A 24,316-nucleotide genomic window follows, 5' to 3' on the forward strand; every position below is an offset into this window, starting at 1 on the left:
CTGCTGGGCTCCAGCGATCCTTCCCCCTCAGCCTTCCAAGTAACTGGAACTACAGGTGCATGCCACCATGCCCGGCTAGTTTTTGTGATTTATTGTAGAGACAAGGTCTCGCCAAGTTGTCCAGGCTGGTCTCCAACCCCTGGGGTCCGGCAATCCTCTCGCCTCAGCCTCCCAAAGTGCTGGGATGACAGGTGCGAGCCACCGCGCCCGGCCCATTTCACTTCAAATAGTAATCCTTCTGGGCACGTTTCCCACGGGACTCTTCCATGCGGCTTATTTTGTCAATTGTCATTTCCTCTAAGTCTTCACGTGACCCTCCTAGCCTCTTGCTGCCAGTGACTGTCGATGTCCTTTGCAGACCACCTCTCGAGAGGACCTTCTGCGGCGCCTGCTGGAGTGTGACGTCATCGTCTACAACATCACTGAGAGCGCCCAGCAAGCAGAGGAAGCCATCTGGGCCGTTTCTGGTCAGTGAGGGGCTCCCCACCTCCAGGAATGCTCTCCTCGTGCAGCTAACCTTGCCTGGTAGTCATCGAAGAAACACGCACATTAGAGCCATGGAAAAGCTGGTCTGAGACTCCCCCAGAGAGCAAAGTCTATGCTAGTGAATATGTCTGTGGATAGGTACTTCTGAAGAATAGAACTTTTAAAAATGTATTTATTTGTTTTGAGTCAGGGTCTCACTCTGTCGCCCAGGCTGGAGTGCTGTGCCACAATCACAGCTCACTGCAGCCTCGACTTCCTGGACTCAGGAGATCCTTCTGCCTCAGCCTCCCAAGTAGCTGGGACCGCAGGCATGCACCACCATGCCCAGCTGATGTGTGATTTATTGTAGAGATGAGGTCTCGCCAGGTTGCTCAGGCGGGTCTCGAACCTCTGGGCTCAGGCAATCCTCTCGCCTCCACCTCCCAAAGTGCCGGGATGACAGGTGCGAGATCCTCCTGCTTCAGCCTTCCAAGTAGTTGGAACCACAGGCGAGAGTCACCATGCCCGGCTGATTTTTGTGATCTATTGTAGTGACGAGGTCTGGCCAAGTTGCCCAGGCTGCTCTGGAACACCTGGACTCGCAATCCTGTCACCTTTGCCTCCCAAAGTGCTGGGATTACAGGTGTGAGCCACCACACTCCGCTTCATCTCCCCATTAAGTCCAGAGCAGAGAGGAAAGCAAATCAGCTTGCTGGAATAATTATTTTAGGCTAGGCCAGCCGAAAAGACACAGCAAGGCTCATTTCAATGCCTCGAATTTTTTGTTTTAGGCAGATTGGATTAGGATTCAGTAAACCTTTTCTGTAAAGGACTAGATAATAAGTATTTTTGTCTTTATAAGAAAAAAAAAACAGCCACAGACAGTATATAAAGGAGTAGGTTGGATTCCAATAAAACTTTATTGACAAAAACAGGCGGTGCTTTGCCGGCCCTTGAATTAGATTAACATTTTGTCCTAAATTCAAAAAAATGGGACAGCTCAGGAGAGACTGCCATGCCAGGGAAATGACGGTGGAAAGGCATGTGTGTGTTCATGGGTGCGATTCCTCGCGAGCTTGGAATGTTTGATTTGTTCATTGACAACGCTGTACGTGAATTTCCCTAAGAAACAAAGTTTATAAAGTATGAGCATTGCATCATCTTTGGGACCCGAGCTTGTTTAAAGCCGGCTTTCTGCATTTTGTCCCTTGCAAATATCTACAGATAATGTATGATTGCACCAACTAAACTAATTATCAGCACTAATACTAATTAAGCACTTATTCTGTGCCTGACTTTGAAAACTGGCTTTTTCTTTTAATGTATACTTGCCATTTTCTTTAATTTTTTTTTTAAGTCAGAAGCTCACTCTGTCACTCAGACTGGAGTGCAGTGGCACGCTGCTCATGGCCACCCCAGCCTCAATTTGCTGGGCTGCGGTTATCCTTCCACCTCGGTCTTCCAAATAGCTGGAACCACAAGCTCGCACCTCCACACCTGGCTATTTTTTAAAAATTTATTGCATAGATGAAGCCTCACTAAGTTGGTCAGGCTGGTCTTGAACCCCTGGGCTCAACCACATCTGGTTATTTTCTTTAAATTGTTAATATTTGTTCCTGAAATAAAACTTGGACATGTTTTGAAAATTAAAAGGCACAGTAGGGCTTAGAATAAAGAGCGACAATTCGCTGAATTTTCTTTCTACCCCATCCCTACTTCCCAAAGCAAACTCATTTCATACATAAAATGTCTCATGGATGCCCCTCGACTGTGAATTTCAGACACCAACCACTGACTTCAAGCCAATGGGCCTTGGCTTTTCTTTTTTCTGTTTTTTTGAGTCAGAGTCTCACTCTGTCGCCCAGGCTGGAGTGCAGTGGCACGCTCACGGCCACCACAGCCTCGACCTGCTGGACTCAGGCGATCCTTCCACCTCAGCCTTCCGAGGAGCTGGAACTATAGGCATGCGCCACCACGCTCAGCTAATTTTTGGATTTATTGTAGAGATGAGGTCTCACCAAGTGCCCAGGCTGGTCTCGAACCCCTGAGCTCAGACAATCCTCTTGTCTTGGTCTCCCAAAGTGCTGGGATTACAGGATTGAGCCACCGCGCCCAGCATTTTTTCTTACAATGGATACGAATGACTTTGTAATAATGTTTTGTTAAATCATTTCAAAATGTAGAGTTCCTCTGTCTTGCCTTTCACAGACACTGTGGAAGGAAGGCAGGTGACATGGGGGAAAGGAATGCGTAATTAGAAACGAGAGAAAAAGTTTGCATATATACAGGGTGTGTTTAAAGGGGAACATGCAGATTGTCTTAGACCCATAATAAATTTCATAAATAAAAAAGGATAACCCAGTTAGAGGGCCTCAAAGTGTGCCAGGTATTCACAAAATAGGCCAGACCGAAGCTCAGCAGAGCAGAAAGGTTAAAAGAGCAAAATTAAACTGAAGAGACAATTTTGTCATTAGCATAAAAATAGAAACTAAAGTTCACATTGGAAGTTGGGATTAATCTGTGAACATGGTGTTCTCAGACTCGATTCAGTGACTCTGTCCCCTCTGAAGGGAGAAATCCACGCAAGCGTTCGATACAGGACGTTGGCATTTCATGTTTTTGCTTCTTGAGGGAATCACTTCATGGGACTGAAAGCGTACCGTGCTGCTGTGTCATTTAGACTCTGACGATTTAAGCAGATGTCACCTTCCAGCTTAGAGTTTTTTCTGGAAAGTCAGACATCACGGAGAAGATTTTGGTGGGATCCTTTGCCACGTGCGTTCAGGAGACTCAGAGATGAGCTGTGTAGTGGACCCCACTGCAAAGCAAGCAGCCCTTTGTAAGTCAAGGGCTCACCTCTCTGTCCACCTCCATCCTGATGCTGGTCCCTACGTGGTGCTCATATCCCAGCATCCCACACAGCCCCCATGCCCCCCAAATGACAAGGGCTTTGCTGAACAGGCCTGCCTCGTGTGAGATCCCAAGGGGCCCTCGCTTCGGACCTGGGGCCTCTGCCGCCCGGTCCCCAGCAGCCGGACAGCGTGGTAGGCGGGGTAACACAGGCCTGATGCCTGGGATGGACTTTCTGCACCATCATTCTCTCCCATGCCTCAGTTTCCCCCCTCTGGGAAACAGAGCACCCGTCTCACGTGGGTGAGAATCCAGCAGAGCCCAGGAATAGTTCTAACTCATGTCAGCCATGACGATGACTGTCACCTGCCCTCCAAAAAAGGTGATGGCTCCTATCTGCAGGAAACAGGAAGGGGCCGAACTTCTGAACCAGCTTAGAAGGGACCAGGCGACTGGCGGGCTGGAAGAGTAGAAACAGGGGCAGGAGAGAACGAGAAAGCAGCCACGCCGGTGTCCAGTCGTCCCGGCTGGTAACTGACAGTGCCTGTGATTTCTTTTTTGTTTGTTTTCTGAGTTGGAGTCCCACTCTGTCACCCAGGCTGGAGGGCAGTGGCCCGCTCCCGGCCTCCGCAGCCTCCACCTGCCGGGCTCCGGCGATCCTTCCGCCTCAGCCTTCCAAGCAGCTGGAACTACAGGCGCGCGCCACCACGCCCGGCTAATTTTTTAAAAATGCATCGTAGAGATGAGGTCTCGCCAAGTTGCCCAGGCTGGCACTTGTGATTTCAAAAACAAATCACCGCTCTGCTTGTTGGCCCTGCAGCCCTGAATGAAGAAGTCAGCCACTTTGAAAAGCGAAAAGTGTTTATTCTACTGTCCACGGTGATGACATGGGCGCGATCCAAACCCCTGGACCCCGTAAGTAGGCCGCTGTCCTTTACGTAACGTTTTACCCTTGACACCTCATCACTGGTGAGTGGAGGGGACTTTCTGCACCACGTTGTGTATTCTTGCCTCTCTTCCCAAATAAGCACTCAACAGAGCTCATGGACCGCAACCACGTTCAAGTCTGGAGAATTCCATCATTTTTTTTTTTTTTGAGTCTCACTCTGTTGCCCAGGCTGGAGCGCGGTGGCACGCTCTCAGCCACCGCAGCCTCGACCTGCCGGGCTCCGACGATCCTTCCGCCTCAGCCTTCCAAGTAGCTGGAACTGCAGGCATGTGCCTCCAAGGCCAGTTAGTTTTTTGATTTATTGTAGAGACGAGGTCTCCCCAAGTTGCCCAGGCTGGTCCCAAACCCCTGGTCTCAGGCACTCATCTTGCCTCCACCTCTCAAAGTGCTGGGATTACAGGCATGAGCCACTGTGTCTGGCTCACAGGATACTCCTTTTTTTTTTTTGAGTCAGTGTCTTACTCTGTTGCCCAAGCTGGAGTGCAGTGGCACGCTCACGGCCACCGCAGCCTCGACCTGCTGGACTCAGGCGATTCTTTCTCCTCAACCTTCCAAGTAGCTGGAACCACAGGCATATGCCACCACGCCCGGCTATTTATTTATTTGTTGTAGAGACGAGGTCTTGCCACGTTGCCCGGGCTGGTTTCGAACCCCTGAGCTCAGGCTATCCTCTTGCCTCCGCCTCCCAAAGTGCTGAGATGACAGACTTGAGCTACCATGTCCGGCGAGGATACTCTCTCAAAAGACGTTCTGAAAGCAATTAAACCAACATGAGTACATACCCAACTCAATTTGAAGTGATGACACTAAGAACCGTGTGTTTAAGGTCACCAAGGCACTAGCAATGACATTGCCTGTGCTTCCTGGCTGACCATCATACTCCTAAGCTGTTGATTACAAGACGGGGTCTAGTTTCAGAAATACCAAATGTGAAAATAAAGTGCATGTTAGGATCAATGAAACGTATTATTTATAACAAGGAAGTATTTAGGAATGTTCGCACTTATTGTATCAAATGCCACTGATTTGTTTCATTGTTTGTCTTGCTGGGCTGAGAAGATCCTTGAAGCGAGGGATGTCCTTTCCTTGTAAAGTTCACTCACCGGCTGCATTTGGCTGCCATCACCTCAAGGAGCAGGCCAGGTCTTTTTATTTCTGTTAGAGTTCCTTCCCTCAGCGTGGCGAGTGAAGTGTCTGCTGCAGAACAATTAGCAGTCAACTGACTGGCTGGCCCGTGTTCTACCTTCCCAACGGATTGTCCCCACTGACTAAAGCAAAATGGGGAATTGACTGACTCACATCATTGGTTGCTCCAGTAGTGGGCTTCAGGCACAGCTGGATCAAGAGGCTTAAATATGTTCTCAGCCAGGTGCAGTGGCTCATGCCTGTCATCCCAGGACTTTGGGAGGTGGAGGCGAGGGGATTGCCTGAGCCCAGGGGTTTGAGACCAGCCTGGGCAGCATGGTGAGACCTCATCTATAAATAAAATAAAAAATGAGCCAGGTGTGGTGGTGCGTGCCTGTGGTTCCAACTCCTTGGAAGGCTGAGGCAGAAGGATCGCCTGAGCCCAGCAGGTTGAGGCTGTGGTAGCCGTGAGTGTGCCACTGCACTCCAGCCTGGGCAACAGAGTGAGACTCCAACTCAAAAGAAAAGCCAAAAAACTAACTTGGTCAGGCACGGTGACTCATGCCTGCGATCCCAAAGCTTTGGGAGGCCCAGGTGGGGATATCATTTGAGGCCAGGAGTTCAGGACCACTCTGGGCAATACAGTGAGACTCTGTCTCTACAAAAATTTTAAAAAATTAGTCAGACATGTTGGCACACACCCGTCATCCCAGCTGCTCGGAAGGCTGAGTCAGGAGGATCACTTGAGCCTGGAGTTCAATGCTGCAGTGAGCTATGACAGCATCACTGGATTCCAACCTGGGCAAGAGAGCAAGAGTCTGTCTCAAAAAAAGGGGGGGAGGAGGGGGAAGCCGCAAAACTAATCTATAGAATTTATAGGGAAGAATTTCCTTGGGGGCGGGGCTCTGGCAATTCCCTCACCTCCACCTCCCAAAGTGCTGGGATGACAGGCGTGAGCCATGCCCAGCTGAGACCCCATCTAAGAAAAAAAGACTGAGAGAGAGAGACTTGAGGAGACACAGTCTTTCTCCCTCGGGGACGTTGTCATGTCTGGATGTGTCTTGCTACCAGCCTTAAGAGAAAGGCCGCACACGGGAGAGGCAGCGTGAGCCATTGAACGCGGGGCCAGAGGCCAGCCTGGACACACCCAGCCCACTCGGGAACTTTGCTTATGGGAGATGCTGTCCGTCCCCAGTGCTTAGACTTGCTAAGTCTGATCGGTTGTTGTTTGTAGCCAGAAGCATCCAAACGGATTCAAACCCGCATGGAATCCGTTTTTGACACAAAGGAGGGATACATGTGACAGAGTGTTTTCTCATCTGTATTGGTTTTCCAACACGCGAGAAGCTTCATGCTTTTGCAGTCCAGCTACGCGCTTCTTTATGGGTGAGCAAAGTGAGGTCGCCAGAGGTGACCCTGACTCAACCGAACGGCCCAGAACCAGCAGGACAGATGGCTCTGGTTGTCACGCGGAATGACCAGGTGGGAAACAAATCCGGCGTGACCCAGGCAGGCGGTCAGACATGCTGACCGGAGAGAGAGATGGTCCAGCCAGATGACAGATTTTTCTGCTGCCCTAAAAAGCGGGGGGACATTTCCCGGTAAGAGTCAGTGATTCACCTCCTGGAAAGGCAAGCTCATGGCCACCGAAGCCTTGACCTGCTGGCATCAGCCACCATGCCCGGCTAATTTTTCTTGGTTTATTGTAGACGCAAGTTCTCGCCAGGTTGCCCAGGCAGGTCTCGAACCCCTAGGCTCAGGCAATCCTCTCGCCTCAGCCTCTCAAAGTGCTGGGATGACAGGCATGAACCCCCGTGGCCTGGCAACAAATGAATTTTTTTTTGGAGTCTTGCTATGTTGCCCAGGCTGGACTCAAACTCCTAGGCTCAAGGGATCCTCCCACCACGGGGACTACAGGTGCGAGCCACCACGCCCAGTTAAAATGTAGGGACGGAAGGAAGCACAGCCCCACCGCTGGGAGCAAAGGTTCACAAAGCACACACAGGTCTCTGTCCCACCAGGATTCAGGGGGTGACAATTCACAGCCACAGTCCCGGGAGGTTCTGGTTTATGGGCTACAGTGCATACGGCCTCTCTGAGTCCCAGTCCCAAGATGTCAGGGAAGAGACTGGCTGGCCATCGGAGCTCGTGGCCAGGTGCGGCACATCCCAGAAGGGGGTGTTGGCAGCCTTGGGAAGCAGGAGGTTGGTCAGGCCAGCCACCACATGTGCTCGCCGGGGTTGGGGACACAAGGACTTGACTGGTCCCGGAGGCAAAGCTGCTCACACTGTTTCCAGACTCACGTGAAAACACAGGCACCCAGCTACGCTGGCGTTTCAGATACACAGCAAATTTTTTTTTTTTTGAGTTGGAGTCTCACTCTGTCGCCCAGGCCGGAGGACAGTGGCCGCTCCCGGCCACCACAGCCTCGACCTGCTGGGCTCCGGCGATCCTTCCACCTCAGCCTCCCAAGGAGCTGGAACTACAGGCACGCGCTACCACGCCCGGCTAATTTTTGATTTATTGTAGAGATGAGGCCTCACCAAGTTGCCCAGGCGGGTCTCGAACCCGGGGACTCAGGCAATCCACTCGCACTTGGCCTCCCAGAGTGCTGGGATGACAGGCTGAGCCACCGAGCCCGGCCAACAGCAAATACTTTTTTAGCATAAGTACTAGGGGGACACCACCCCAAAATAACAGAATTATCTTTTTGGAGGGCGGGTCCTTGGTAGTCCACTCGGAATTTGTTCCTTCAGATCAAACGGGCAACCAAAGTTTTTGTCTGGAAGTTCTGAGAAGGCTGCATCATGATTTGCAGAAGAAACATCCCGAGATGTGCAAACCTGAGACTGGTTCTTTCACCATGACGACACGCCTGTCCACACCACCCTGGGCGTTCAGCGGTTTCTGACCCCAAATGGCAAAAACCCATGCCTCCCTCTCCCTGTTCACCTGATCTCGCTCCAAGGAACTTTTTTTTGTTTCCCCCATGAAAAAAGTCCTCAAAGGGAAACATTTCGTCCATGTGGAAGAGGTGAATCAAAAACCAGCAGAAGCAATAAAAGGCATCAAAATGGACGAGCTCAAAAACTGTTCTGAGCAGTGGAAAAAGCATCTCGATGGGTGTATTGCGTCAAACGGAGAGAACTTTGAAGGTGACTGAGTTTTGTTTGTTTGTTTGTTTGTTTTTTGAGTTGGAGTCTCACTCTGTCACCCAGACTGGAGGGCAGTGGCCGCTCCCGGCCACCGCAGCCTCGACCTGCTGGGCTCCAGGGATCCTTCCACTCAGCCTTCCAAGTAGCTGGAACTACAGGCGCGCGTTACCATGCCCGGCTCATTTTTTGATTTGTTGTAGAGATGAGGTCTCATCAGTTGCCCAGGCTGGTCTTGAACCCGTGGGCTCAGGCAATCCTCTCACCTCCGCCTCCCAAAGTGCTGGGATGACAGGCGTGAGCCACTGCACTCAGCTCCAAGGGTGATATTTCAATAAAAAAGACTCATATCAAAGTATCACAGGTACCTCCTCAACTCTATACCACGATGATATATCAATAAAAATACACGTATCATCATATTAAAACCTAATTTAGATCGCATGCGGCCCTGTTTCAGCTTGAAGCCTCTTGTGGCCTCCGCCTCTCTTGGGGTCCGTCTAGACGTGTCCACATGGCCTGCCAGTCCTGAGAATCTGCTACTGCTCGCCACGTCTCCTGCCAACGCCCACCCTGGCCTCGGTCATTCAGGGTTTTCGTCCCATTTCTCAGACATGCTGGCAACCAACTGTGCTCCATCCACCTCCAGGCCCTCATCCTGTGTTTCTTCTGCCTCTTTGGTTTATTCCTTATAAGATCTGGGCTCAAATCTTTGGACTGGTTATTTAACTGAGACCAATGCGCTGTGATGGCAAGGTTCCACAGGGAACACTGTCAAACCCGGCTCCGACAAGGACCTCCACGTGAGGATGGATTTGCGGGGAAACACGGGAGCATGGCTCTCCGCTTCTCCTTTGATTCGAGCAAGTTTTAATTTCGTTGTTTTACCTGCAGCCCTCTCTGGGACTGCATGGGAATGGAAGTTGTGTGGACAGTAAATGAGGTGCAGGCCAGGCGCGGCTCATGCCTGTTATCCCAACACTTTGGGAGGCCGAGGCGAGAGGACTGCCTGAGCCCAGGGGTTCGAGACCAGCCTAGGCAACATGGCAGGACCTCGGCTCTACAATAAATCCAAAACTTAGCCAGGCATGGTGGCGCACACCTGTGATTCCAGCTACTTGGAAGACTGAGGCGGAAGGATGGCCTGAGCCCCCAGCAGGTCAAGACTGCGGTGCCCATGAATGTGCCACTGTACTCCAGCCTGGGCAACAGAGTGACATGCTTGACTCAAAAAAAAAAAAAAAAACCCCAAAGAGTCATTAAGACCAGGCATGGTGGCTCACACCTGTATTCCCAGCACTCTGGGAAGCAGAAGCGAGAGGATTACCTGAGCCCAGAGGTTCGAGACCAGCCTGGGCCACATGGCGAGCCCTCATCTCTACCATAAATCAAAAAATTAGCCGGGTGTAGTGGCAAACACCTGTAGTCCCAGTTACTTGCAAGGCTGAGGCGGAAGGATTATCTGAGCCCATCAGGTCGAGGCCGCGGTGGGCGTGAGCCTGTCACTGTACTCCAGCCTGTGCGACAGAGTGAGACTCCGACTCCAAATAAATAAATAAATGTGAGGTGCAGCTCGGTGAACACTCGAGAGATGTTTTTCATACCTGCTCCCCAGGATAACCTGATATTTCTTCTTGGATGAAACCAGTTTTAAAAGCCTGAGACAGCCACTTGAACAAAAAGTGTTCTTCACATGCGATTGGCCAGGCCTGGCAGCTCATGCCTGTAATCCCAGCAATTTCAGAGGCCGAGGAAAGAGAATCATTTGAGCCCAGGAGTTTGAGACCAGCTTGGGGAACACAGCCAGATTTCATCTCTATAAATAAAATTTAAAAAAATATATTAACCCCCTGAAAAAATCAAACAAAATGTGATTTACTGGGGGAAGGGCCGGTATGGAAAAGAGAAAAAAAAACACAATTTGAATTTAAAAAATGAAACTGCATACATTCCAAGAACCAGTAAGGAATAGTTTATTGGGCCGGGCGCAGTGGCTCAAGCCTGTAATCCCAGCACTTTGGGGGGCTGAGGTGGGAGGATTGCCTGAGCCCAGGGGTTCAAGACCAGCCCGGGCAATTTGGCAGGCCCTTGTCTCTACAATACATTAAAAAAAAATTTAGCCAGGTGTGGTGGCTCACGCCTGTAGTTCCAGCTCCTTAGAGGCTGAGGTGGAAGGGTCACCTGAGCCCAGCAGGTCGAGGCTGCAGTGGCCATGAACATGAGACTGCACTCTAGCCTGGGCAACAGAACGAGACTCCAACTCAAAAAAAAAAAAAGTTATTTAATACCTTTCTGGAATCTCAGTGACAACCTGCCACCATCACTACAAAACAAAATAAGAAATTTAAATGTTTAATTGTGAAGCTGAGTGCGGTGCCTCACACCTGTCATCCCAGCACTTTGAGAGGCAGAGGGAGAGGACTGCCTGAGCCCAGGGGTTCGAGACCAGGTGGGCAACTTGGTGAGACCTCGTCAAAAACAAAAAAAAGTTCATCGTGTTTACAGTAAGTTTAAGTTATAAAACTCGGCTAGCTAAAAGCATTTTAGTTATTTATTTATTTGAATTGGAGTCTCACTCTGTCACCCAGGCTGGAGTGCAGTGGCACGCTCACGGCCACTACAGCCTCGACCTGCTGGGCTCAGGCGATCCTTCCGCCTCAGCCTCCCGTGTAGTTGGAACCACAGGCACGCACCACCACGCCCAGCTAATTTTTTGATTGATTGTAGAGACGAGGTCTTGCCAAGTGGCCCAGGATGGTCTCGAACCCGTGGGCTCAGGCAATCCTCTCGCCTCGGCCTCCCAAAGTGCTGGGATGACAGGCGTGAGCCACCGTGCCCGGCCAAAAGCATTTTAAATAAAACTACCTCGCTATGAAAACAAGTAGTAGTGTGACGCTAGGCTCCCAAAGTCCTTGGGCCTCGCAGTTTTGCATCGCTCTAATGCCCCCAGCGGCTTTCTTCTCTTCCAGGAGGACTCTGAGGTCCCATTTACGGAGGAGGATTATCGAAGGAGAAGGCCTCACCCAAATTTTCTGGACCACATCAATGCCGAAAAACTGGTTCTCAAATTTGGAAAAAATGTGAGTCTGGAGTCGTGGGACATTCCTGCCCTCTCGGTCCTTCAAGCATCTCTTGGTTTGGTTTCCTGTTGTTCACACAGGCTGGTCTCTGAGCTTTAGGCTCATTCGGGACGGGCTGGCCTTGGGGGGAAGCCCTGGCGGTGTCCATCTGGGCTCCAGCCTCGCCCGCAAAGGGGTCCTTGGGTTTGAAGACGCTCTTGGCCCAGAAGAGGCAAATAACTGGGAGCTGGGTGGGGAGGGGGAGAACCACACTCCCCTGTCCTCAGACTCTGTCTCCCTTGTTTCTTAAAACGCCTTTGAAAAGTGCCTGCTAGCCAGGCATAGTGGCGCACGCCTGTCATCCCAGCACTTTGGGAGGTGGAGGCGAGAGGATGGCCTGAGTCTGGGGGTTCGAGACCAGACTGGGAAACATGGCGAGACCTGGTCTCTACAATAAATCAAACCATCAGCCGGGCGTGGTGGCACACACCTGTGGTTCCAGCTACTTGGAAGGCTGAGGTGGAAGGATCAACTGAGCCAGCAGGTCAAGGCTGTGGTGGCCGGGAGCGTGCCACTCCACTCTAGCCTGAGTGGCAGCTTCGACTCAAAAAAAAAAAAAAGGATGTGTTACCTCATCCTACAAATAAGGAAATAAAGGCTCCCAGAGGTTGAGTTGCCCAAGGGCGCATGGGTAGGGGTTCCAGGTCACCTAGGAGCTCTTCCCAGCCTCTTCTGATCCAGCAAGTTCACGGTCCCCATGGCAGTGCCGAGGGTGCCCAGGACAGGAGTTGAGTCACGGAGCTGTAATTCGGATGGAGCCATCGCCCCCAAAGCCCGTGGGGTTTGTTTTGCATATTTTTCTCCTGACTCCAAATTCCATCACTCAATAGCGTTCAGGTTGACACTTCCTCGGGCACTGGTTATTATTATTATTATTATTATTGAGTTGGAGTCTCACTGTCACCCAGGCTGGAGTACAGTAGCATGCTGACGGGCCACCGCAACCTTGACCTACTGGGCTCAGGCGAGCCTTCTGCTTCAGCCTTCCAAGTAGCTGGAACTACAGGCATGCACCACCATGCCCGACTAATTTTTAAAATTTTATTATTTATTGTAGAGATGAGGCCTCGCCCGGCCTGGTCTTGAACACGTGGGCTCAGGCAATCCTCTCGCCTCAGCCTCCCAAAGATTATGGGATTATAGGTGTGAGCCACCACGCCTGACTGGGCACTGATTATTGAGACATTACCCACAGCTGGAAAGGTCGCAGAAACGCTAACAGCTCACTCGCCTCCCGCTGAAGCCAAGTCCATCACCTTGTTGTATGTCTGTCATCAAATTATTTTTTGGTTTTTCTTCTTTCTTTTTTTTTTGAGTCAGAGTCCCACTCCGTTGCCCAGACTGGAGGGCAGTGGCATACTTGTGGCCACTGCAGCCTCGACCTGCTTGGCTCTGGCGGTCCTTCTGCCTCAGCCTTCCAAGTAGCCAGAATTACAGGCGCGCGCCACCATGCCCAGCTAATTTTTTGATTTACTGTAGAGATGAGGTCTCGACAAGTTGCCCAGGAGGGTCTCGAACCCTTGGGCTCAGAGCGATCTTCTCGCCTCTTCCTCCCAAAGTGCTGGGATGACAGGCGTGAGCCACCCTGCCCGGCTCAGTTATGTTGCTTCTTTCGTGACTTATCAGAATAGGGGACGGAAGTGCCCTGATGCAAGTTTGACCTGTGGTGTCTCGTGTCCTCCCTGAGTGCCCCCTACATACCATCCCCAAGGCTCCGTGAAGTTGGCACCATTCCCTTCCCTTGGAAGGACTGGCGGTCACGGACATGCAATGACAGTTCGAAGGTGACGCCCAGTGGTCACAGAGGATATTACAGCAGGAAATTTGTCCTACGAAAACCACATTGATGGTCCTTTTGCAGTTCATGCGGCGAGACGATGGGGTGTTCGCACGCGCCGGTGTGAGGTGTGCCACCCTTAAACCTTGTTGCGACGTGGGCACATTCCCCGTAAATAAAATAGAAAAAGGAAAAATCACATTTACTTTAGAAATACAAACACCATGAGCAAAAAATATTTGAGGGAAGCTACGTGGAATGAGCAATCTTAACCCTTTTATACCCATTCATTTATAACGTCAGCCAAGTCGTTAAACATTGGAGGCTGAAATCAATCAATAAAACAAAGGGGCCAGGTTAGAAGTTCTGATTTTCGTCCAGCTCCTTGGTCTATGTTATTTGATTAAAATCCATGATTGCTTTTCCATTTATGTCTCATTTACTGATTGAGAACATGTGATCACACACACAAAACTTAGGTGAATAATAGTCTAAAATGGAGAAATATTATTCTCTTAGTATCTTTTTTTATTGGAAGAACATCAAACTCGTTTAAACGATAAAATCAAAATGTATTCTTTCTATCTCCAGTTTTTTTTTGTTTGTTTGTTTTTTGAGTTGGAGTGTCACTCTGTCGCCCAGACTGGAGTGCAGTGGCCGCTCCCAGCCACCGCAGCCTCGACCTGCTGGGCTCCGGCGATCCTTCTGCCTCAGCCTTCCAAGTAGCTGGAACCACAGGCGCACGCTACCACGCCCGGCTATTTTTTTATTTATTGTAGAGACGAGGTCTCACCAAGTTGCCCGGGTGGGTCTCGAACCTGCGGGCTCAGGCAATCCACTCGCCTTGACCTCCCAAAGTGTTGGGATTACAGGCTGAGCCACCGAGCCCGGCCATCTCCAGTTTTCTTAATCACTGCTTAATAAGATAATGCTGATCAGGTCAATTTGGGCGTGGTGTCATACGCCTGTGGCTCCAGCTATTTGGAAGGCGGAAGGATGACCCGAGCCCAGCAGGCCGAGGTTGCAGTGGCTGCGATCGTGCCCCTGCACCCCCCAGCCTGGACAACAGAGCGAGACCCTGACTTGATAATAACAATAACGACAATGAAAATAATAATCTGGTTCAATATGATTGTTTTCTGTATTTTATCGAATAGGTAAAAAAATTTGCCACTTACGTCGTCGCTGCTGGACTTCAGTATGGCGGGGAAGGTGGCATCTTACACACTTTTTTTAAGGTATGACTTTTCACTGACTGGATTTTTTAAAAGTCTTCTGCAGTGAGGATATGCAGCACGAAGGGGCTCTGGATGGTTTCTGGATGCGGCTAGGTCAGTACAACGGCAGGAGATGAAGGCGAGCACAGGGTCCTCCACACGCCCCTTTGGTGTCCGCCACACCCCCCTACGGTGTCACACACCCCCCTCTGGCGTCCACCGCATCCCCCTACGATGGCCACCATGCCCGCCTCTGCCTCTTTCTCATCCTCAGTGTAACAGAGAAAAAGATGGATTTTCTTTCATCCACGAGACTGAAGTGTTTGATGTGTTTGCAGTGTTCAAAACGTTTGAGGTTTAATAGGAATGATTTTAGTTTAAAAACTGTTAAAACTCCATTTTGTTTGCTTAAACCCCTGGGTGGCTGATGCGACATTTCTTTTTGTTTGTTTTTTGGTTTTTTTTGAGCTGGAGTCTCACTCTGTCGCCCAGACTGGAGTGCAGTGGCCGCTCCCGGCCACCGCAGCCTCGACCTGCTGGGCTCCGGCGATCCTTCCGCCTCAGCCTTCCAAGTAGCTGGAACTACAGGCGCGCGCCACCACACCCGGCAAATTTTTGATTGATTTAGAGATGAGGTCCTGCCAAGTTGCCCGGGCAGGTCCCGAACCTGTGGGCTCAGGCAATCGCAATCCACTCACCTCGGCCTCCCAAGGCGTGGCATTACAGGCTGAGCCACCGAGCCCGGCTCGATGTGACATTTTTAAAGTTTGCGTGTCATCAGTGTACAGCCCTGTACCTCCCCCTTATCTGAGTTTTTACCCCTGCCCGCTCTTGCCTAACCCAAAGCTGGATGTTCTATCTCTGTCATTCCTCAGTTTGCCTATAAAAAACCTCTGAAAGTTTTACCTGGGGTCGAGAGATTTGGTGGCACATGCTCCCTCTCGACCGCCGGCTATTAACGGACTCAGAATCTGACCTTTTGCTGTACGGGCAATCTGTTTGCTCGTGACCCGGTGACAGCAAGACAGCCATTGATCTAGAGCCACCACGTGCCAGGAACGGCATACACATCCGTGGGGCAAGGTGACGTCACCTGGTGATGGGTGTGGAGTCCTGGGGTTCTCTAGTATTGGGGGGCACAGCGAGATGGAAACAAGTCAGGAAAGGAGGTTGGGAAGGATCCCCAGGAGGTGAGAGGACAGTCACAGGGGGCATTAAACAACAAGTGAGAAAAATGTTTCTTGAAAGAATGGCCAATAGTGTCGACCACTGCAGACCGGAAGATCAGGTGGGACTTGGGAACTGACCCCCATGTGTGTCATTTTTTTGGCACTGGGCAGGACAGGTACGAGTGGGTTCAAGAGGGGACAGGTGCAGCGGACTTGATGATGATGAGAACGGAGATAGGCCCAGAGGGATTTTTTGCTATTAAGGGGTGCAAAGAAGGAAGGCGACACTTGAAGGAACAAATGCAGTCAAAGCGGTTGACTTGGGTTGCTTTTTTATACAACTGCGACGACGGCTGACAGGGACATGCTCACAAAAGCCCTTTCTCCTTTTTTTTAATTTTTATTTTTGGAGTCGGAGTCTCACTGTCACCTAGGCTGGAGTGCAGGGGCACGCTCCCAGCCACCACAGCCTCGACCTGCTGGGCTCAGGCCATCCTTCCTCCTCAGCCTTCCAAGGAGCTGGAAATACAGGCACGCGCCACCTTGCCTGGTTCGTTTTTTGATTTATTGTAGAGACGAGGTCTCGCCGAGTTGCCCAGGCTGGTCTCAAAGGCCGAGGCTCAGGCAATCCTCTTGCCTCCGCCTCCCAAAGTGCTAGGATAACAGGCGTGAGCCCCCATGCCCAGCTTACTGAAATACTTAATGAGAGGAAAAACAAGATTGGACTCTGATGACGGGTTTCAGCCCAGGCTTAGGCCTCACTACAAGCGTAACCTCCTGCAAAATACTTTCTCCACTAAGCATTTCATCTATGAACCGATGACAATTATTCCCCCATCTCCAACCCCATGAGTGGGGGTAATTTTAACATTTAACTCAATTTTCTTTTTGTGAGAATTAACAACCATCTTATGTATGAAAACGTCTCTGGGTAGACGACATGCAGATGAATACTAAATATACCTGAGATTGTAGATTTCTTAAAAAGCGTTTCATTCCCAAGGTTCCACTATGTATCTAACTGGTTTACAAAAGACCTAAAAAATATATTATTTTTTTAACTTGGAGTCTCACTCTGTCACCCAGACCGGAGGTCAGTGGCACGCTCCCGGGCACCGCAGCCTCGACCTGCTGCGCTCTGGCGATCCTTCTGCCTCAGCCTTCCAAGTAGCCGGAACTACAGGTGCACGCTACCACGCCCGACTCAGTTTTGATTTATTGTAGAGACGAGGTCTCACCAAGTTGCCTGGGCAGGTCTCGAACCCATGGGCTCAGGCAATCCACTTGCCTCGGCCTCCCAATGTGCTGGGATGACAGGCTGGGTCACCGAGCCCGGCCTGAAAAAATTATTAAAAAAAAAAAAAAAAGCCATAGGGTGGCATTGCCAGGGGCAGGAAGGAGGGGGAAACACATAACATCACCAAGGATACCTGATTTTGAACCAGGTGAGGTGAGGACCAATGGGAAGCCCAAACTTTACTGTATGGAGGCCACTTGTGTACCTAATCCTGATTTGTACCCCATTTCTAAAATTAAAATAAAATAAAATAAAATAAAAAATTTAAAAAGCCAGATACAGCGGTTCATGCCTATAATCCCAGCACTCTGAGAGGCGAAGTTGGGAGGATCACTTGAGGTCAGGAGTTCAAGACCGGCCTGGGCAACATAGTGAGACTCTGTCTCTAAAAAAATTGTTTTTTCATTTATTTTTTACAGAGGTACCCTAAACAGAATTACTTCAGCACACAGACAGTCCCTCTTGGCTATCTCTGGCTTTGCATTTGTGTGTGAGCTGTAACAGTCGTACACAGATAGCTGAGGAAATGCTTTTGCTTTTTTCTTTTAGATGGCTTGGCTGGGTGAGGTCCCTGCGTTACCAGTGTTTGGCGACGGAACAAATGTCATTCCAGCGATTCATGTTCTCGATCTCGCAGGGTCAGTATTCTCCCCCAGATATGACATCTGTAGAATCTGTCCGTGTGGCTGTCTGTAGGCCGACACTTTTTTTAGCACCTGAGACCCTCGCATGTGTTTATTCTTTACGCAGCCTTACACAGAAGGCACTGTCGTCTCCATTTTGCATCTAATGACATCGTGTCCACTACCGAAAACTCCACGTTTCTGGTGGCAAGTTCAGGTTCACGTCTTAGAAACTTTATCAACAGACTAGCAATGCCCTCCAGTTTTAGAAAAGAAAGATTTTGAATGTCTAGACACCATATGTCTAATCCCAGCACTTTGGGAGGCTGAGGTGGGAGGATCACTTGAGTCCAGGAGTTTGAGGCCAACCTGGGCAACATAGCAAGATCTTGTCTCTACCCCAAATTACAAAAATTAGCTAGGCATGGTGGCATGTGCCTGTAGTCCCAGCTACTCAGGAGGTTGAGGCAGGATGATCACTTGAGCCCAGGAGTTTGAAGCTGTGGAGCGCCATTGTCTTGACACAGCGCTCCAGTCTAGGTGACAGAGTAAGAGCCTGACTCAAAAAACAAAAGAAAGCTAACATCCAGGAAGAATTGACAAGTTGTCATGACAGACTCTATTCACTGTTGTTTCTCTCCAGACATCTTTAATTTATGTTCTAGGCGGGTGCAGTGGCTCACGCCCATAATCCCAGCACTTTGGGAGGTCAAGGTGAGAGGATTGCCTGAGCCCACGGGTTCGAGACCAGGCTGGGCAACTTGGCAACGCCTCATCTCTACAATAAATCAAAAAATTAGCCAGGCGTGGTGGCGCACGTCTGTTGTTCCAGCTTCTTGGAAGGCTGAGGCTGAAGGATTACCTGAGCCCAGCAGGTCTAGGCTGCGGTGGTCATGAGCGTGCCACTGCATTCCAGCCTGGGTAACAGAGTGAGACTCTGACTCAATAAATAAATAAAGTAACAATTAAAAGAAAATTTGTTCTAAGGCCGGACATGGTGGCTCACACCTGTGATCCCAGCACTTTGGGAAGCCGAGGTGAGAGGGTTGCCCTGCCTGAGCCCATGGGTTTAAGACCAGTCTGGGCAACTTGGCGGGAACTCATCTCTACAACAAAAAATAAAAAATAAAAAAATTAGCTGGGCGTGGTAGTACACACACCTGCAGTTCCAGCTACTTGGAAGGCTGAGGCGGAAGGATCGCCGGAGCCCAGCAGGTCGAGGCTGCAGTGGCCTCCAGTCTGGGCGACAGAGTGAGACTCCAACTCAAAAAAAAAAAGGAGCAATCTGACAGGCAGGGGCTTCGAGATGGCCACTGCTGGTTGGTTGGAGATGACATCATGGGGGTGTCAGCACTGTCTCCAGTGCCCGGAGCCAGTTTCTAGAAGGGCATCCAGGCTGGGGGGTAGTCAGCTTCTTGGTATGTGCTCTGAGTCTGCATGGGACCTCAGGTCCATCAGAGTGCAAAGTCTGAAAACTGTGGAACGAATGCCACTCTTAGGCTTTAGACCTGCTACCTGGAAAGCCGGTTCAGCGACTCCTGGAGGCAGTTTTCGGAGGACCTTGGAGATCAGAGCTGTGCGTGCCCTTGGACTGGTCATACTTCAGGAGGCCACCAGAGGCTCTCTGTGACCTCAGGCCCATTGTTTAAGGGAAAAGATGTTTATCAACCCTGAGGGCTCCTTCCCCCTCCCCAGGCACAGGGCATGGACATAATCAGTTGCCTTCTAGTGAAGTGAAAGTGAAATGCCTGTTAGCAAACCAACTGTGGTAACTCTAATTCTAGTGAACTCCCCATTTTGCCTGTTCCCCTTTGGCCCCCTCTTCCGTATGACTGCCCCAACCTGCCAATAAGCAGTAAATCACATCCTGCTTGACGGGAAACCCAGAAAAGCTGTTCTGTTACTGCTCAAGATAAACTGTTCTGTTCTGTCCTTTCACCGAAATTCCCTGCTTGCACTTCACCCAACTCTGATGAAATTGTGGTTTTGGCCTTCATGGATACCTTGCTTGCTCCATTCAGGGACGAGAGTTTTCCAGGCATGAGCCTGCTCTCGACCCCGTCAAATAAAGGACTTGAAAATTCACCCCTCTGGATGGCCTGAGCTCGCGGGTTCGAGACCCACCTGGGCAACTTAGCGAGACCTCATCTCTACAATACATCAAAAATGAGCTGGGCGTGGTAGCGCGCGCCTGTAGTTCCAGCTGCTTGGAAGGCTGAGGCGGAAGGATCGCCAGGCCCAGCAGGTCAAGGCTGCAATGGCCGGGAGCGGCCACTGCACTCCAGTCTGGGCGACAGTGAGACTCCAACTCAAAAAAAAAAAAAAAAAAGAAAAAAAGAAAATTCACCCCTCAGTGTGTTGGCATCTCCTTTCTTGCAATCTGGCTATCACAAAAACAAACTTAGGAACAACAGGTTCATTCATTTCTAATCATCGCTGGCATCTTGCAGGGCTCAGGTCTCTTCTACTACCTTTAGCCCATGGCCCTGGATTAATTTTTTCTAGGCAGTTTTAGTCATAGGATCCACACAACACGGTTGTGGTGAGAATTCAATGGTTCACACCTGTGTGACCCTCAGCATAGACCCAGCACAGAGGTAAACACTTGGAAATGTTGGCAGTTAGGCCAAGGAAACTGTGGGCTCAGTTGCTGTGTGGTTAAGTGACTTTCTTTCTTTTTTCCTTTTTGTGAGTTGGAGTCTCACTCTGTCACCCAGACTGGAGTGCAGTGGCTGCTCCCAGCCACTGCAGCCTCGACCTGCTGGGCTCCGGCGATCCTTCCGCCTCAGCCTTCCAAGTAGCTGGAACCACAGGCGCGTGCCACCACGCCCAGCTAATTGTTTGATTTATTGTAGAGACGAGGTCTCGCCAAGTTGCCTGGGCTGGTCTCGAACCCCCGGGCTCAGGCAGTCCTCTCACCTTGGCCCCCCAAAGTGCTGGGATCACGACGCCCGGCTGACCGAGTGACTTTCTTGAAGACCCACAACTCGTCTGAATCTGTGTCTCACTTCATAAAACACCTACCCCAAAGCGCCAATGTGAGTCCTTTCATAGACAGAGTTTCACAAGCCAAGGCCCAGTTGGGTGGAGTCCACTTGCAGGGAGATAGCGCAGTTTGCTGGGGAGGAGACCGGACAGAGCCAGGGGCATCTGACTCCAAAGACCAGCTCTCCACTTCCACAAGAGCTCTCCAGCCAGAGACATGTCACTTAACTGGAACATCTCCCTCTTCTGTAGAATCCAGGCCATAATCCCTCTCCCCACCTTGCTGGAAATTAAGTGAGATAATTTATTAAAGCACCAAACACAGTGCCTGGCCCGTGGGGGAGGCACTCAGTGAATTCTAGTCTCTCTTGCCTTTTCCCTCGGATGATTACTTTCCTTGTGGGTTGCAGAGTGATACAAAACATAATCGACCACGTGCCAAAGCCTCACTACCTGGTCGCCGTGGATGAGTCCGGTCACACCCTGGAAGACATCATCAAGGTACAGTGGTTTCATCCCATCCCTTGGATGGCATGTCCGCAATAGTTTTATCCCCTAAAGTACAGCGGTGCAATCAGTTGTGCTAACACTGAACACAGAATAACGCCTAATGCAGAATATCCTTAGAATCCAAACTCACTGCCTGCATTTGCAGCGTGTGCTTTTAAGAAATGACTTCCCAATGGCCCTTTTCTTTCATGTGCATGGAGAGAAGCAAGAGAGACACCGTAGAGCTCAGGCTGAGAAGAGGGAACCATTGCGCCTCAAACACACACAAACCATACACCAGGAACTAAATGTGTCGACAGATACTTGCCCAAAGTGCTGGCATGGTCAGCTTAACCAGTTAACTAGACCCACCGGCCACTGCCAAGGGCTCTTGAGGGCTGCCATCTTCAGCCCAGGCCGCCCTGGCCGATGCATGTGACCTAGCCAGTCCTGCTAGGGAAGCCTCCTCCTGGCCACTCCTACTCATCATTAAGGTTCGGCTCAGGTATCTTCTTCTGCATCCTCCCTGCACAGGACCTCCCACACAGGACAGGCACCTCTCTTCTGTACCCCCAGAGTGTCTTGGTCTGTTTGAACTGCTACAACAAAATATCATAATCAGAGTAGCTTATAAACAACAGACATTTGCTGCTCACAGCTCTGGGGACTGGGAAGTCCAAGAGCAAAGCAGATTTAGCTGGGCACAGAGGGTCATGACTGCATTCCCAGCACTTTGGAGACTGAGGCAGGAGAATCACTTGAGTCCAGGAGTTCCCGGGTGCAGGGAGCTATGATCATACCTGTGAACAGGCACTGCATTCCACCCTGGGTGACAGAGCAAGATCCCATCTCTAAAAATAAAAATAAGCTGAGTGCAGTGGCTCATGCCTGTAATCTCAGCACATTGAGAGGCGGAGGTGAGAGGATTGCCTGATCCCAGGAGTTTGAGACCCACCTGGGCAATTTGACAAGACCTCATCTCTACAATAAATCAAAAAATTACCCGGGTGGGGTGACACACACCCGTAGTTCCAGCTACTTGGAAGGCTGAGGCCAAAGGATCACCTGAGTCCAGCAGGTCGTGAGTGTGCCACGGCACTCCAGCCTGGGCACCAGAGTGAGACTCCGACTCAAAAAATAATAATAATAAAATAAAACGGCACATTCAGAATCTGGTGGGGGCCTGCTTTTTGGCTTCACAGATGTTGGCTTCACGCTGTATCCTCACATGGTAGAGAGGGCCAAGGAGTCTCTCGTATACAGGCACTCATCTTGCTCGTGAGGGCTCTGCTCCAAGGACCCAGTTGCCTCTCAAAGGTCTTGTCTCCCAACACCGTCATCTTGAGGGTGAGAATCTCAGAGGCACGTGGACTTTCGACCACAGCACAGAATCCCCTTTGCTGAACTGCAAACATTCCACATGATCTGTGTCCTCATCCATCTCCCTTTCCACACCGGGAGCTCCCGGGGACAGAGCTCAAGCCATCCTTCTCCTCGTCCTCAACCTGGCAGGGATGCAACTATTCTTGTATTGCATTACGTGAACATTCATTTGCGTTTTATCTAAAATAAAGCCTTTTGGGGTAAACCAAATAATCCATCTGTTTCCTTCCAACAGTGTATCAGTAAAACTACGGGTCCTGGGAAGATTCAGAAGTTACCTAAAGAAAATGCTTCCCTCATCAAGGACTTAACGGTCAGTCTATGAGACTTTTTTTTAACTGCTTTCCTGAATAAAATTGATTTAAAAAAAAAAATTACCAGACATGTTCTGGCTAAATAAAATTGACTCTCAAGAGACGTGGAGTCCGAGGCTTGGCTTTGAAGGTAACTTATTCTTCTTTTCAGTTGTCTTTTCTGAGAATCCTCAGGGGAAAAGCATTTGAAAGCTGTTTGATATGTAAAATATTATACAAACACTGGGGTTTTGGGGTTTTTTTTTCAGTTGGAGTCTCACTCTATTGCCCAGGCTGGAGTGCAGTGGCAACCTCATGGCCACCGCGGCCTTGAACTGCTGGGCTCAGGTTATCCTTCCACCTCAGCCTTCCGAATAGCTGGAACTACAGGCGCCTTCCACCATGCCCAGCTAATTTTTCTGTGATTTATTGTAGCGACAAGGTCTTACCAAGTTGTCCAGGCTGGTCTCAAACCCCTGGGCTCAGGCAATCCTCTCGCCTCCACCTCCTAAAGTGCTGAGATGATAGGAGTGAGCCATCGTGCCTGGCTCAAACACTGGTTATTATTTTCCTTGGCTTCTTTCAAAGTTCAAACAGCAGGTTGAGATTCCAGTTCCATCGTAACAAAAAACAACAGATTTTAGCTACACTGTGCGCTCCTCAGGCTTTTTTTAAAGGGTAGTTCTTGCGGAGTGCGGGGGCTCACACCTATAATCCCAGCACTTTGGGAGGCCAAGGTGAGAGGATTGCCTGAGCCCAGGAGCTCAAGACCAGCCCGCGCAACCTGGCGAGACCTCGTCTCTACAATAAATCCAAAAATTAGCCAGGCGTGGTGGCACACGCCTGTAGTTCCAGCTACTCGGAAGGCTGAGGCAGAAGGATGACCTGAGCCCAGCAGGTTGAGGGTGAGGTGGCCGTGAGCAACGTGCCCCTGCACTCCAGCCTGGGCCACAGAGCGAGACCCCAACTCAAAAATAAATAAAGATAAAAGAACGAGAGTGAACGGTCTGTTGTAGCTTTAGGAATGAAACAAGATGACCACATCTCTGACTTTTTTGTGTCTCTTAGCAACACGGTCTCGACCACTTACTGGTCAACCTGAGAATGGAGGCGCTCTTTGTGAAAGAGAACTTCAACATCCGATGGGCGGCCCAGGCAGGTTTCGTGGAAAATGTCAGCAGCGTCCTCAGAGAGTACAAGGAGACCAGAGGACTCTTGGTAACTATGACCCGCTCCTATGACACTTGCAGTGTATGCAAACGAAGCCAACTTTTAGTGTGATGATGCCAGCGAGAGCATGTTCTTTTTCAAATGTCCACATTTCTCTTCTTTTTCTTTTTCTTTTTTTTTTGAGTCAGAGTCTCACTCTGTTGCCCAGGATAAAGTGCAGTGGCTGGAGCCCAGCAGGTCGACGCCGGGGGGG

At 50.2% G+C, this 24,316-nt stretch overlaps 1 protein-coding gene across 1 annotated transcript in view; it reads left to right on the forward strand.

Annotated features, from left to right (window-relative positions):
- LOC103250167 (adenylate kinase 7) overlaps positions 1 to 24,174 on the forward strand; it is a 33,696-nt gene extending 9,522 nt beyond the window's left edge. Inside the window, exons 3-10 of the mRNA XM_021707887.1 lie at positions 359 to 467; positions 4,136 to 4,230; positions 11,511 to 11,621; positions 14,595 to 14,675; positions 17,670 to 17,758; positions 21,139 to 21,229; positions 22,836 to 22,913; positions 23,962 to 24,174. Coding sequence (XP_021563562.1) covers positions 359 to 467; positions 4,136 to 4,230; positions 11,511 to 11,621; positions 14,595 to 14,675; positions 17,670 to 17,758; positions 21,139 to 21,229; positions 22,836 to 22,913; positions 23,962 to 24,174 — 867 coding nt within the window. The remainder of the gene's footprint in view (positions 1 to 358; positions 468 to 4,135; positions 4,231 to 11,510; positions 11,622 to 14,594; positions 14,676 to 17,669; positions 17,759 to 21,138; positions 21,230 to 22,835; positions 22,914 to 23,961) is intronic.
- Positions 24,175 to 24,316: the final 142 nt, after the last annotated feature.

The sequence above is a fragment of the Carlito syrichta genome, unplaced genomic scaffold, assembly GCF_000164805.1.
Source record: "Carlito syrichta isolate Samal-C Ts95f unplaced genomic scaffold, Tarsius_syrichta-2.0.1 Scaffold126596, whole genome shotgun sequence".
Lineage (NCBI taxonomy): Eukaryota > Metazoa > Chordata > Mammalia > Primates > Tarsiidae > Carlito > Carlito syrichta.